We start from the raw sequence: 16291 nt of genomic DNA on the forward strand, positions 1-16291 counted from the left end.
CTCCAAAACCTCCCTGGGCAACCTGTTCCAGTGCTCAGTCACCCTCACAGTTTAAAAGTGTTTCCTGATGTTCAGACAGAACCTCCTGTATTTCGGTTTGTGCCCATTGCCTCTTGTGCTGTCAGTGTGTATGCTCAGCATGCACTCGGTTGTATTGTGCTCAGCGTTGTCATTAGGGAGGGAAAGGCTACTCTGTCTTGTAGCTGCTGAGCCCCTTGCAGGATTGAGCCCTCAAGGTAGCTGTGTGCTCTTCCTTAGATCAATAGAACAAAAACTTTGTTAAACCAGATCTGAACTTTTCTTCTCTCATTAGGGTTTAAGGAAGCTGGGATAGCAACTCTCTGACTAGTTACAGAGTATAGCCTGTTTGTGTGTGTGTTTAAAAACGGTGAAATTCTCTTTCTTGCAAAATACACATGAGGTACTGAGATACAAAACCAAGGGCTCTCCACAATGGATGAATATATCTTAGCAACAAGGGTGGGAGTGGTGGGAAAGGAAAAGGAGAATACAAGTATCTGGCAATTAACTTCCTAGTCACAGATGTGAAGTTGATAAAAGTGATAAAAGCTTTACTGCATTGCCAACACTCTTCCTTCTTCTCTGAGCTGCATACCATGCTGCTCGTAGGAGCAAAAGCTACACAGCTCATACCCGGAGAGTGGTGGAGGAGTCCTGTTATCTACTCCCACCAGGAAAATCCAGTGGTTCCCCAGTGTCCCAGCCTCTGTTGTATGTGGTGGGGAGCACCAAGCGCACAACCTGGCCCAAGGCAGCAGAGCCGTGGTAACCACAGCGTTGTCAGAGGCTCACTGCAGACTCCAGGGCAGTCCCCCACCAGCAGAGTCCCAGTGAGATGGCTGAGGTCTGTCATGGCACCCTGTAGCAGTGGAAAGCCACGGGCTCGTCTTGCCCTGATCAGGTGGATGCCAGTTTCTGCACTGGGCTCCATGGAGCCAAAAGCTGTTTTCCCTCATGACACAGATACAATCAAACTGTGTGTGCTGTCTGTAGGACTGAGAGTGTGGATACAGTATGGAGACAGGAGGAAAGCAACCTCCTGTAACTAAGATGAGTGAATATGACTGTCAGTCTCCCCCCACACAGTAACACGGATGTGGTTTCATGGACTTCTAAGGGACCCGTTACGTTTGCATTAAGGCAATTTAAACGGCAAGCTGACAGTCTGGCGTTGATGTTACTGTAACAGTAGATTCACCAGCTTTCAGCTGGAGTGTGCTGAGTGCAGGGAGCTGTCGTCATCCCCATTCCCCATACCTAGTCATGACCACTTGAATTTTTTTGCTAAGTAGCACTTGCCTCGACAAAGGCTTCACTGTTCAGTCCTGATTTTTGCTGGGCCAGTTCTTGTCCATGTTATTGTGATGTGCATTGGAGCAAGTGTGTGTGTATAGCTGTGCATGTAAAGAAACAGTGTGAAAAAGTGTGTGAGCAGGAGGACAGTGTTTAACCAAAACAGCCTATGAACTTTGCCTCCTTGTCAGAAGATGTAATGCCACTGAAACCTGAATTACATTCAGAAATACTGATTTTAGGATGTAACTTTAAGTGGGATTTGGCCCACAACACTTTAAGGTTGGTATCTGTCCTGGTCTGTGACTCTTTTATTTCTAGCACTTGTGCACGTGTTGATGAGTACCGTAACAATTGATTCAGATCCACCACAATCAGTAGTGTTACAATTAAGCTTGTGCATAAATCCTTGCAGGGTCAGAGTGTCTACTTGTTTGTTATCCCAAGTGCAATACTTCTGTGTCACCCATTTGTCACATAATGGTAACGCTTCTTAGTTGAACTCATGCTCTTCTCTCCACAGTGCAATGTGTGTTCAGCAGAGCCTGCTCTAGCCTAAGAATTGACAAAGTCAAGACAATCAAGATGACAAACGAACCGATTAAAGAGATCCTGGCCACTCCAAAGCATCCTGATTTTGTAACCACGGAGAAGAGTAATAACAATGACTGTGTGATAACCACCATCCCTCTGGTCAGTGAATGCCAGCTGACTGCAGCAACAGGGGGAGCTGAACTCTCCTGTTACCGCTGTACCATTCCCTTCGGCGTGGTTATCCTCATAGCTGGCATTGTGGTTACTGCTGTGGCATACAGCTTCAATTCCCATGGATCAATCATCTCTGTGTTTGGATTAGTCCTCTTGTCATCAGGACTCCTTTTGCTGGCTTCTAGTGCAGTGTGCTGGAAAATTAGGCAGCAAAACAAGAAAGCAAAGAGGCGGGAGAGCCAGACAGCGCTTGTGGCAAATCAGCGAACCTTGTTTGGTTAAAGACAACAAAGAGGAGGCTGGACGGAAGACAGAACCTTTGTAAGTCAACTTGACTGTTTATCAGTAGGAGAGATTGCAAGTTTTAATTTAACTTTGGAAATGAACTGAAATGAAAATGGAATGGATTAAGAAAGACGCTTAAGAACTCTGCAAGTGCTCTTAATATTTTTCCTACTGCAGGCTTGGTAGTGATTCTTTCCAAGACGGAGGAAAAAACACTTTTCCTTCACAGAGAACAGTATCGTCATAACTGCAGTCATCATAACTGCATTCTCCAACATGCTGATCATGTTGGAAAGGGAACTTGTGGGAACTAAGAAAATAATTCGAACTGACTTGAAATGCCAGAGATCTCCTTAAAATACACACTGTGACATTTGACTAAGGGAGAAGTCATAGCATTTGAAGTGACTACAAGCTAATGGCCAGATTGCCTGTGACTTAAACTGTAGCTGAAAAACAAAACAAAAGCAATAACAACCAAACACACTGCAGATTGCTCAATAAGCTGATTCTTACATTTTATGTAACTTTCCCTGCCCAATATCTGTGGTACTTTCCCCCTTTTTTTTAAACCAACTAATATTAATTTTGTTTTACTATTGAATAGAAATAGGTAGAAATGTATAATTATATTGTCTAACCTAAATAATGAGGTATGATTATAGCTTAAAACATGAGACTTTTTTTGTAAATTAATGTGGTCAGGTTTAGCACTTTTGATAATTTGCTATAAAATTAAAAAGTAAATGTCATTAAAATAATATTCAGTGCTGCTAGACCTCTAGAATTTTTTATTGCTATTAAGATAGCTTGTTTCTTCAACTTTGACTGCCTTATAATTCTATTTGTGTAGAACAACACCTGTGACAATAACTGTGAACATACCTACTGCTGATCCCCCAAAAATCTCTGTAGACTATGCATTTTGGTTTGATAGCCCATCTTGCAGCTTGATTAACAACTCAGTTATTGAAAAATCATAATGGTCAGTTCCACAGACACTTACTGGCATAGTCAGTTTTAGACACAACTATTAATAATTATGTCTGGAAGCAAAGTCTTCTGTGTAGTAAGTGTTTGCTGCATGAGTTTTGGGATCACAAATCTGTATGAAAACCAGGTGCCAGGTGTCCTCTGTGTGTGTCTGAGATGTTTCATTCTGTAACTCTTGTGTTCCAGAGGTCTTCCAGCTTTTCTTGAGTAATTGAGGATCTGGTCCCAAATGGAAGCAAACCAGCACGTTATTTCTTTATCTATATCTTGAAGGACAAGTGGTGCTGAGCCAAGTCACAGATTTCCACCCCAGAATGTATGAGGGTGTCAGAAGGCAGAGGGGCTGCATAACTCCTCTTTCTTTTTTTTCTTCCTTTCTCTCTCTTTTTTTTTTTCCTTTCCCCTCTTACTTTCTCCAGACTCAAAAGTGCTGGATGTGATTTTTGCTTTCCACTGCCACAGCGAGTGAGGCCTGTGCTAGCGTGCCTCCTCTTTGCCCTCCGGAGCCTCTGACATGTGAGAGGGCTGTGGTGATGCCACTGCAGAGCACACCTGCCAAACAGGTGCCGCAGGGAATAGTCTTCTGCAGGTCATCCCAGAGCCTCACACTTCTCATGCTGACATCATCCAGGCGTTCTGGATTAGGTGCCACCTTTTCCTCTGCTCTCCATGATTTAAGCTTGTTACATCCACAACTTATCCCCGGATTTGCAAAGTGCACTTTGTGTTTTAAATAGAGTAATCTATATGTATGGGAGGGGATGTTTGGAGTCAGTATTTGCGTTGCCACACTCCATGGTTACCAGACGCTATAATAAAATCCCTTGCATCAGAGGAAAGCTGACAACACATTTTAGCACTTCCATAGCCCTACTTAATCATGGCAGGAAGCTTTCCTGCTGCTAGGAGAACATGTTGCGTCACCAGAACATCTGACACCGGTGTCTAATGTCAATCACTTTGCTTAAGGTCATTAAAAATATTAGGGTGTCCCCTTACGATGTACAGGTTTTGCATGAGTGACAATTCATGGGAAACGCATAGCATGATAAATAATGGAACAGGTGGACTAAAGTGGTGTCTTTCCTGTTTAAAATGAGAAAAGTGATTGACATTAACAAAGCTGGATAAGCTAAATAAGGCTGTTTATTCCCGCCCCCTCCCTGGGAGCACAATAGTTTTTCTAACTCCTTCTCCCCCCTCCCCATTTCTTTTTCCGCAGCAGAATTTTGCAAGCTGCGGAGGAGAGAATTGCAGGGGCTGCAGAGATGCAGTGATTTCCACTACACACGTGTAACAGCTCAGCCCCATGATTCCCAGGCTGAGCCCAGTGCAGAAGCAGCCTGTTGCCCTCTTGAGAAGTCTTTTCCATACATGGGTCCACCCTTTGTGTACAGGCAAACTTGCATGCAGCATGTGGAAAGAAAGTAGAGGTGCAAGGTGAGGCTCTGCTCCAAGTCAAAAGAAAAGGACAAACTGAGTGGAATGGAGGCAGTGGGGGTTTGGGAGCAGTTTTTTCAAGAAGGGTAAATAAGACTGGGTAAGAGTTGCTCTGCTACTACTAGAGATATTTCCTTTCCCTTATCTCTTTCTCTTTTGTATTTGCACTGCATATACAAGGACAGAGCAGAGTGCCTGCACCACCCTCTGTCTTGCTGATTGTGGGGCATCTAGGCACTAAGAAGCATGTAAGCAGTGACAGACAGCACTGCAATGACCCTAGGCATGATCCCCTAGCATAGCAAGGCTTCAGATACACCATAGTGTCCCATAATACTGGCTAACGGACAGGCTGAGCGGCCTCTGCCATATCACACACTGCTGAGCTCAGTAGCATCAGCTGAATCCTGGTGAGACAAGGTACATGCACAAGCATCTTCATATCAAGCAGCGATAAAAGGCTGTACAGGAATTCACTCATTTGTCCTTTATTCAGAGAAGCAAAGTGGTAACTTAATGGGGAAGAATCCCAGCACCTGGCCCTGGTGCCCTGCAGGAGCGAGGCAGAGGTTGTGAACAGTTTAGTCAGAGACCTCATGCTGTTGAAGATCTTTTCACGTTTTATCACTAAATTGTCACGTGGCCTTAGAACCTGGCACAGACTTTTCCACCATGATTTATGTGCATTGATTCTGGGACAATCTGAAGTAGTAGTGGCATCTTTTCTGAGTGACCAATGATGACATCCAGCACAAGTCTCATAGTCTGTATTTTTTCTTCCTGCAAATATACATATTACAGACTTTAATTACTATCCTTTCTCTCCCTGCACTCCTTGTCCTGGTTCCCACACAATACATTCTTTTTAGCCCTTAAAAAACAATCATTATGGGAGAGGTGCTATGCGAGTACAGTGTGGCAGGCTTAACAAATTCATTTTTCCAGAAACTGGTCATATTGTTAGATCAGAAATGGTTTTTACCAGGGCAGATTTTGAATGCTTTTACAAAGGTCAACGCTCTCAAACTGGTCAGCTACAAACAGCAAAATTTCTGCTTAAGGTTTTGAACCCCATGACCTAATCTGGATTGATTTGGGGCTTCATGCCTGGATGCTGGGTCAGGCAATCCACCAAGTCTTTGATACAAAGTGATTTGGAACTCCACGATTGCTGTTTGGTGTTTCTCTTGGGAACCTGAGAGACAAAAGTCAGCCTGGAGGATGCAACCCTGTGGACATCACAATGACTTTCCAGTTCAGAAACACCTTCCCTTCTGATGTGAAAAGGCTTTGAATGCGACAAATGGTATTTCGGTTCTGGGAGAGGTTGGGTGGGAGCTGATGCAAATTTTATTGTCCAATTGCTTGTCTCTCCCTTCCTGAAAGCTCTGGCAGCAATGCACAAGCAAAATTGCCCTCGCAAGGATAGAAAATTATCTAATAGGGGAATTGCGCTGGTGCACCGGGCAAATGTTACGGGGATCTTAAATAATAATTTCAAAACCTAAGCACAGGAAATTGTGTCTGTAACTACACCCTGTATTGCTATTGTACACAAAGCCAGTTACAGCCTGGGACAGTATTTTAAAATAATAATCAGTTTGGTATGACAATGCTTAGTATTTGTTCAAGTCAAAACTCCCAATTTACGATTCCCCAGTCACTTAACATGTCAGGTTTTGTACGTGACTGTGGTTCTAATACCATAATTTGCCAGGTCTAAAAAAAAAAAAAAAAGACCAAGAGAAAAGTTTGTTTCATGGTCTTATGTCAAGAATTAAGTTTCTCTGCCCTGGACACTTGGGAAAGTTCCTGTTACTGAACAACGAATGTACAATGTTACCAGAGCTCTACAGAACAGGAACCAGACTTAGAGTATGGAACGAAGAAAGGCCTGAGAATCTCATCAGCATCTGGAAGGGTCCGGCCAGGAACAGGCCTTCTGGAATACCCCATATTCTTGCCTCAGCTTTGCTTATCCAGAGTTGAAGTCCAGGGCTACCAATCCTTTATTATCTGAGGTGGAGGTTGTTGCATACTATTAACAGGTTTCAACTAATTTATTTTTATAATGGTCTCCAAAATAAGAAGGGCAGAACAATATTGGCAGCCATAATTTTTCATATATATTTCCAATACCTCTGATGCCTTTAGATTCTAGGACATTTTACCTATATCAGTATAAATCATTGTCAATTAAAAAGGGTTTTTATACATGAAAGTACATTAACATATCAAGAACTGCAGTATATGATGTGAAAAATTGTATAAATCCTGGCAAAACTCTATATGTAGACTAAATCTTACAGGCTAAACCATATGGGAGAACAATGGTCTTAAACTGCAGAATCAACTTGAATTTTTGGCTTTTATTCAGGTTGTTGATGTCACTATTAACATGACAGAGGACCTAATCCTTCCTCTTGTGAGCAGCCAGTTGGAGTCCTATTGTCCTAACTCATACATCCAAAAATTAGCATTTGTGGCAAACATGGCATTTTTGAAAAACCCTTTTTTTTGATCTATTGCTTTCACTTCTTAACTCTTCTGTGATTTCTAGAGTAAGAGAAAAACTATTAAACTTTAAAAACAGAAAGAAAAAGAAGAAAGAAAGAACACACAACAGCAGATGTTGAACACTGCATAAAGTCATGAAGGGGTAGTAGAGCTTTACACAAGTGCCTTGTTGAAAGACAGAGACTTTAAAAAATATATAAGTCTTGTTTTTGTTACGTCCTTGGCTGTACCCTCAGTTTTGTTCTTATAAAATGCCTGACGTCCCCAGGTTAACATCAGTCTTAGCTCTCACTTCATATTTATTCTACTTTTCTGTTTTCCAGAAACCAGTTAGCTCAGCAAAAAGCAGGGATTTAATTTCTTACCATCTTTTGCAATCTGACTGAAATTACATGGCCATTTGGGATTTGCAGGGGCAGTGCCCCCGTGGTTTTGTAAGTTATAAGGCATTCAGCTACAGTCTGCTGCTGAAGAGGTAGTCACTATATAGAGGTAAAGATTTCTGGAGCAGCAAGAGATGTCAGTGAATAACATATTTAATTTAAAAAAAAAAAAAAAAGTAAATAATAACACCAGAGCAGCCCTTCACCACCTCTTCTCAGCCACATTCCCTTTCAATCTGAAGGCCCAAGTTTGTGAATAGAGTTAACAGCTTTCCTGGAAAACTGGCCCATGACATTATTTCCTTGTGAACTCCATCCACCTGTCATGTTAGGGCTTGGTGCAATGCCAGCACTGGCAGGAAATAATAGGCAGCAGGATGCTGGTGTGTGTCGATGGCCCTGACCCTCCCATTCCTGAACATGAATAAGCTTCAAGCTCACAAGGCGTCACAGGAGCGCGGCTTCTGGGCCCACAGAAACGCATGGGTGGGATGCACAGCCACTAAAATAACATCCAGCCAGCCCAGCCGCAGCAACAGAGCTGCATGGGAAGAGATGGTGTCACATTCTTGCTGCCTGCTGCTCTTTGTTCTTTTGCCCACACTCTTGCTGCGCTGTGGATAGTACAATGGCTGCTTAACAAAGAAAAAAAGTACAAAGTATGCCTGTATGTGATTAGCTGAGATTCCCCAACAGAACACAAAAGCTCCATTGAACAACTTTCACCACCTCTCATGAGAAATGCATTGTCGAGGGAACATGAGGTTGAAGTGGTTGGCAGCTAACTTTTTCCTGATACTGCATCGTTGTTCCTGGAAAAGTTAGTTCAATTCAGTATTTAGCAGGATACATTCTTGGGAGATTAAATGCTGAGTTAGGGGACCCCAAATCATCCCTTAAATGAGACTTGAGTTCAGTTGGTGACATGGTGCAAACTGAAGTGTGCATTCTCCAAGACTACCCCAGCAGCCCCTTGTTGGCATCCCCAGATCCTTCACAGACATTGAGAAGAGTGCAGAGAGGAGGATAGGAAGACTTCTTATTCCCACTTTTGCCTCTGCTAGACCACATGGGACAAGATCTGTTTACGTTCTCATATGGTAATTCTTCTCTGAGGTACTCAGAGTATTAATCTGGAATATTAATCCTCTTGCTCCTCATCTCAAAGCTGTAGGAGATAGCTATGCTGTCCTGAAGGACATCTAATTTTTAAACTCAAAGTCACTAGTCTAATTTTTAATATGTTGCGGTGTTCTGCATTGGTAAAAAAAGATAAAAGACCATATACATACACACACATATGCTTCTTTAACTATATATAGGGGCAAATAGCCTGAGATATGTATACTTCTAGTGCTTGCAGCATAAAAATGCACTCCCTCAAAGGAAGCTTCTTCCCAGGACTGATGGCTGAGAGCCACAATAATTGCTGGAAGGGCTGGGCATGTTGGGGCTGCAGCTGAAATGAAAGTTTGTTTGCAAGCCAGTGCTCACCACCTCCTCACTCCCTTTGCAGTCTGATCTCACAAGCTAGCTCTGGCTTCTTGTGGTGCGATGTCTGCTCCTCTGAGTCAAGTCATGATAATTTTTCCTCATCTTCCATGTAGTGGAAGTTCTGAAATCCCACTGTACTTCACATCACATAACTCAAGAGCTCCTCAGTAGAATGCTGGAGTCAGATACACAGTCAGTGTGAATAGGTTTAGTCCCCTGGAATCAATGGGGTGTAATGTATGACCATCTATGTTGCCACTTCTGTTTTGTTTTTGGCTAGACAGAGGTAAAGGAAACGTCATTCTTTGCCTACCAACTGATGGTGCTTCAAAGAATGATCTCTACTGTCACACAAGCAAAGGGCTTTTCAGCCATCACTCTGGCTTGTAAAACAAATTTGTAAAGGAACATCCTGATCTCTTAGCCATTTCCATAGAAATAGTTTTCATAAGAAAGTCCAGTGACTGGATCAATTGTTGCCTGATGTATCACTTGTACAAAAGTGGTACAGCCTAAGTTTAATGAAATCCAGGCTTGAAGCAAACCATCCTGTCACCCCTTTTTGCCCAGCTGCTGAAGTGAATAATGTCATGCCTGTGCAAAGATCAGAAAGATGGTCAAGTTATTGCTAATGTTACAGCTTTTGCAAGGTAAGTGATTAAGTGTAATAGGACAAACACCTTCATTTGCCTTTTAATTTTTTTTTAAAAATACCCAACAACCTAGAAAAGAAGCTTTCCTTCCCTTGGCAAAATATTTCAGTTCCTCTATGTCAGCAGCTGGGATATGCCAGGTATTGTAGCCTCAATTGCCACCATGTCCAAGTATTGTGAAAGATGTAAATCATCAGTGTTGGGCACAGCGTTCACATCACATTCATTGAGTTGGCCAAGTTCTGCCCTACTGTGTGCTGACATCAGTGGGGCTAAGATGACTTATCTGAGCAGCCACCTCTTCTTCACTGTAGCCTGGGCTGCTTCATCATGCCAGGCAGGACTAGAAGGACTTATCTCCAGACACAGAAAAGTGCAGTTGGACTGTAAAGTGACCAGAAGTGAAAGCATCAAGTCTGGCGCTCAGGACAGGATAAAAAAAAATCAGAGAGAATCCAGGTGCACATGTGTGATTTCCTCATACTGATGTTAAAGCAGAGGTAAGTACTCCAGAGAAGGACTGAAGCACATTGGCAACCAGCTTGGAAGACTTTCACCATTGCTGCTCATGATGTATCTGTTCCCTGGCTAGATAAAAGGCTTTGTTTGGCTTTGTATAAAGCAGATGACAGGAGATCTGGGCTCCACACAGGCTGTTGCCAGACACCCTGGAGCACCTGATGAATCACAGCGTGCTGTTGCTAATGCACTTCTGGTGGTGGCTTTTTGGGACCTCAGGGTCATTAGATCATTTCCCATGGGCCACCAACCCAGATCGGATGGTATCAACTTTCATTCTGGTCTTTGGTCAAAATGGTCAATAAAAAACTTTCCCCTGGTGGTTGTAAAACCATTTGTGCTTCTGTTGAAGAATTACTACTCAATCATCTTGGTAAGACAACAAGCTCTTTCCAGTCAGACCTACGAAATTTAAAACTGGTACCGGCACTGGCCATTACTAAACACAACTGCACAGGAATTGGCAGATGACATTCCCCTGCCCAGCAAGTCACGTTCTCCAACTGACCTGGATCTCAGCACTTTTCCAAATCTTTGCTGTGTTTTTACAGGACTCAGATCTCTTAATCCATTAACTTTATGTGTATTTTCTGTTAGCTTCACACTGAGATAGAGTGACCAGTAAGACAACCGATGGCTATGCATGACAGAGCAGGGTGCTAAAGGGGAACTGGGGGGAACTGGGATATACATGGCTCCATTTCCCATTGCACAGGTGAGCAACAGCTGCCTGCTGCTGCGGAGCCAACTGTTGTGTGTGGGTCCTGTAGTTCTGATTGTCTCCTGTCTCCAGTAAGGGCTCGGCGCAGAGTCCTGGTGACATCGCTGTGCCAAACCAGCACCTGGGACCCAATCCCCCAAGGCACCAGGAAGGTCCCTCCTTGCACAGCAGGGACACAAATTTGGGATATTTCTGAGCGCCATCTACTGGAATTTTGTTTTCTCATTGTTTGCACACCAAGTGTACTGCTTATATATTAATACATATATCATACCCTGTCTTAAGAGGTATGAAGGATTTCAAATTGAGGAGAAGAATGAGAAAGTAAGACTGCCACACCGTGCTGCTCCCATGGCTGATAGACATCCCTGCAGTGTCACAACAAGCACTTCAGTTTTCATATTTCTGATATTCTTTAATTTCCTGGGGTGAAAGATTTACAAATGCTAGTGTTACAGCTGGTCAGAAGCTCCCAAGTGAATAGTCTTCCACTGGAAGATGATGGTCTGATTAGCTCAAAGCATTTCATAGAAATGTGAAAATTTAGTAACTTTTTGTTGTTGTTGTTCATTTTTACAGAAAATTGTAATAATTGTATTAAGACATTTAGTTTTCAACTGCATTGCTTTTAAAAAATCAAAAAGAAAGATGACATGAAACATTTTTATCTTGCTGAAGTGAAATATTATACACGTATATGAAAGCTCTATACCAAAATCCATGCATAGATAAACTCCTGAGACTGAGATTTGCATCCCGATTTGGAAAGATAACAAAATGAGAACAATCCTAGAATTTTTTATCAATTGAAATTCCAGACTGCAAAGAGGTCTGATCTCTGAATTTTTATTTCTCTATTCTATGTTGTTTTGAGAGAAAATAACCTGACTTGGGAATTTCTTTCTCTCCATTTCTGTCCGTGCACACACTGCTGATACCTTGCTAAACCCTAATTCTGCCGACGTACTCAGTTCAGCAAAGCAGACTGTTGGCAGTTTCAGTTTCCTGTAGCAGAGGCAAACCTTTTGTACTTTTTCCCTTTGAGCAATTTTCTTTTTCCCAGTGTTAGAAGTGTGTGAGGTCTTTCCAGCTGGGAAATGCACGTTGCAGGCAGCGAGGCCAAGTGTACAAAGAGAAAGGAGTCTCAGTTCAAATTACAACACTGACATCTGGCATATAGATTTGATGTCTCTGTCACCTCCTTTGCTGGACAATGCTCTTGTCCCCAGAGTGAAGTCTTTGTTAAACACTGGAACTCTGCAAATGTGACTGGCATCAGCTCTGCAGAGTGCTTCAGGAGAGTTCTCGTTTGCACAGATCTGTCATTTTAAAGAAGTAAACTCTTCCCCTCGGTTCTCCCTCGCATCATGCCCTGAACATCAGATATTTGGCAAGCCAGCCCCTGTTGCAGAGAGCTTCAGAGTTGTCTGAACACAGGACAGAAGACATCAAGTTGGGCTGAAGAACTGTTTGGAGTGAATGAGTCAGAGAAATATTTGGGAGGGAAGTAGTAGTCAGAGCTTTCTCTCCAAATAACTGTTACAAAAACCATGCAGTTTTTACGAGGAGTTAGAGGGCTCTTGTTCAGACTCGGGCACTATTAGCTCTTGACGTTGACACACCATCTGTGGGGGATGACTGCTATTTCCATCTCACTCAGCCACTCATTTTAGCTGCTTTGGGATGTGCGAGCTGTGCAGAGGGATCATTTGATCACAGGGAAAAGTCTGAGAAGGAGCCATGTGAAGAATATCCTGCAAAGTCACTCTTCACTTTCTTTCTAGCTTAAAAGTGGTAGTAGGAGGGTTGTTATGTGGGTATGATGGTGCTTGGGGATTTATATTTAATTTCTAGAGCTTCCCTGGAATGAGGTCCATCCAGTCTCTATGGTGTGTATGGAACACACCACCAATGATGCTTTTTGATCTGTCTTGCTGGTGAGACTGCAAGTTCCCTGGAGCAGAGCTGTCTCTACCTGTGGAGGTGTTCAGGGCACAGCAGAGCAGAAAGCAGTCACCTCCAATGGTCCAATGCCCATGCAGCTCCAGCAGACCAGTGAGGTGTTCAGGAGGCCAGTCGCTCAAAAGCCTCCGGAGAACAAGTATTACAGGCAGGAGAGGAGAAAAAAAATCCTCATTTCCATCAGAGAGAGATGCTGTGTGCCAGTTGTTGATAGGGGTGAGGTGGGCAGAGCCATTCCGCATCCCCGGAACATCACAGGGGCAGAAGGAGCAACAGCGTAAATTGTATTAAATGGTCTGATTAGACTTTTTTTTTTCAGCAAAATTTAAATCCATCTTGAAACAAATTTTGCCTTGGGCTAGTGCAGCAGTTCAGCTGAACATAAAAAATGCTATTGAAGCAATTTTTGGCATGGAAGAGATGAAGTACTGTGAAGTCAGAACCAAAAGCTTGCAGTTCAGCAACATGTGTAGCATGAAATTACATTCCTGAACATGTGAATTCTATCATGGTCAGAACTCATGGCCATCTGACAACTGCCTTGGGAAGTTTTGTATTAAAGTCTTGTCAAGCATAACAAGTGTCCTAAAGTGATGATGGAATGACTGATTAGAGAGGAGCCTGTAGCATAGCTGGCAGCTGCTAATGAATGGCCTTGAACTGCAGAGAAACACTCCAGGCTCCTAATGGAGGAAGAATGTATTTTAAAACATTAGCTCATTTTAGAGGATTTTTGAGTCTGTTCGTAAACGAACATGTACATCCACAAAGGGTCTCTCCATGTGCTCAATGAGCGTACCTACATGCTAGCAAGGGAGAAAAGAAAAAGCTACATTGTTTTTTGAATGGAGACCTTGATAGTGGGCTCGAGAAGAGAATTCAGCTCCTGTCGTCATCTTCTCTAAGTTTACTGTTACTTGTAGAGAATGGAAAGTTGGTTCTCTACTTTTTAATAGGATCTTTTTTAATACTGGCATGTTTTCATCACCTTATTTGATATATGAAGCATAAATAGGCAACTTTCTCATGCAGGGACTGTGTTTATATAACACAGTCTTATCATATGATGTTGAAACATTTTGATAGTGTTTGCCAAATATAAGCTTGTGGCTCAGGTTTCTGGATATATTTAAAAATTTTCCAAGATGGGCTCATTAGACACACCTCCCATTAGACACTTGCTCCTAATAGACAAAATTAATTCTGATTTTATTTTCTCAAAGGTTTTTTCAGACTTTATTTGCTTTGTTTTTTGTTTTTCACATCTATTCAATTAAATGATATATTATCCTTGTGCATATAAACAGTCATCCTGCTCTGCCTTACTCATTTCTTCACTAAAGTAGATGATCTGAAAATATTAATTCTCCAAGTTTAGAAATGTGCCCTGAGCAACACGCCTATAAAAATATACAATACAAAGAAACTGCAGCGTTTCCTTTATTCTGAATCCACCAGATGATATCTTTGTCTCACTGGTAATAATAACACAGCTTTCAGATTTCCATAAAACCAAGATTGTACCCACAGCTGTCTGTCTGTTGTCAACTACTTTTTCATTATGAAAGGAGTTTCATCTTCATGACAGTTTTATGGAACTGAGGAAAGAAATTTATACCATTCTCTAAATCAAAGTAGAAAACCATTTCTCTCAACCAAATTTGAGGAACTCCTTGGTAACAGATGCCTCTGGCAGAGTCACCTGGACCCAGGTCCAGAATCCAGTAGTATGTCTTTCCATGCTTTCCATGAATTTTATCCAAAGTGCATAAAGAAAGTTCACTTGCTACAAGCATGAAACTGCATTAGAATGCATTAAACCAATTCAGCAGCAGGGAATTTAAGTTTCAGGGGTTTTTTTCTCATAGTGGAAGTCTTTTGGTTTGGGGCCATCAATCAAGCAACCAAAAAATCCAGCAGAGCCACAGTCTAATTACAGTCTAATCACATTGCAGTGAAACTGCAAAGTAATCACAGTTGTAATTGCTACACAAAAGGTTGCTGGTAGCCGTCAATCTTTCTATCACCAACAGGAAAGTCAACTTCCACACTGTTTACAAGCCTCACTTAGGGAACCTTGGGCCTAAATCCTAAACAAACTTCCTCTGCAATAATTGGTAACATAATAGCACAACGTGGAGACTTTGTCACTAGAAGTCCATTATTCTTTAAATTGCCATATCACAAAGCCAGCTCACTCCTCTTCAACACTCATTTTATTTGTTCAGATGCCAGAGGTTCTTGGTAGTATCACAATGAGCAAAGAAAACAGCCTTTCCAAAAACTAGTAGTATTGACTACATCCAAAGAACAGTAATTAATATCAAATCCCTTTAATCCCTGGTCTACGTATTTTATTCAGAAGTCATTGAATACATTTGTTCAGATAAAAGTCACTGTGAGGACTGTGCTTCAGGATTACTTTCTGCTGTTGTTGCAAATTCAGCAAAGAATACAGAGATGCTTAAGGTTAAACTAGGGTTCTAATGCTGTGCTGAGCCAAGGCTGAGCTAATGCATGTAACTCCTGAACCAAACACTGTTCGACTTCTTGAACCTCTGCCCTTCAGTGATATCTCAACTGGTCAAGCAGAAAGGTGAAACAAGATGTCTCTGAAACCACACATTATGGTTCGTACAGTGAAGGTTTCACAACTCCTGGTCACTAGGGTGTATTTTCCCCATAGGCCAGGAAGGGAATTTGCATACAATGAGAATATTTTTTCTAAGTTGAAACAAAACACAGTCTTATTTCATGTCTTTCAAGGAAGGTTTGGAGGATAGCCATATACATTTTGAAATCTCTGGACAAGAAATAAACAGATTTTGCAAGATGAGGGGTTTTTTACAATAAAGGGAGGGAATGGATCTCTTGTTCATTTTGGATCCCAGGAGTAATATTTTATTACTGTCCTCCCAAAACAAAAGTAGAACAAATTGATTGATTTAAGTTCCTTATTCAGGAACATTCCAATAACATCACACCTTATGCTTTGGCTTCTGTAATAGCTTTTTCCTGAGCTCTTGACAGCAGGGTTCTGACTTTTGCTGAGTTAACAGCATGTTCTCCAGAGTAATGATTCTAAAGGCAGTAAGGAAACTGTAAAATGGAACCTGGATACAAGATACAACATGCTTGAGACCTCAGATAGACTGCTGTATATTTTACATGGTCAGTCTTAGACTTCATGTTTAAGGTTAAGGAAGCAACACCCATTGTGTCCATTGTAAAGGTCCTTCTACATTTCTCCATGAAACAAATTCTCTTGGGGTTTATATACATACCTGTGTGTGAATGTGTAT

General features: G+C 42.0%; 1 protein-coding gene across 1 annotated transcript; it reads left to right on the forward strand.

The window, feature by feature from the left end:
* The first annotated feature begins 1851 nt into the window (after nucleotides 1-1851).
* Nucleotides 1852-2752, forward strand: TMEM100 (transmembrane protein 100). Its single transcript, XM_010166094.2, has one exon. It carries the CDS (start codon nucleotides 1900-1902, stop codon nucleotides 2302-2304), a length of 405 nt encoding a protein of 134 aa, XP_010164396.1. The 5' UTR covers nucleotides 1852-1899; the 3' UTR covers nucleotides 2305-2752.
* Nucleotides 2753-16291: the final 13539 nt, after the last annotated feature.

The sequence above is a fragment of the Antrostomus carolinensis genome, unplaced genomic scaffold (genome assembly GCF_000700745.2).
Source record: "Antrostomus carolinensis isolate BGI_N321 unplaced genomic scaffold, ASM70074v2 scaffold36724, whole genome shotgun sequence".
NCBI lineage: Eukaryota > Metazoa > Chordata > Aves > Caprimulgiformes > Caprimulgidae > Antrostomus > Antrostomus carolinensis.

What these genes read in the sequence shown, in the direction of transcription:
- TMEM100 (XM_010166094.2), top strand. Translation starts at nt 1,900, where the DNA reads ATGACAAACGAACCGATTAAAGAGATCCTGGCCACTCCAAAGCATCCT.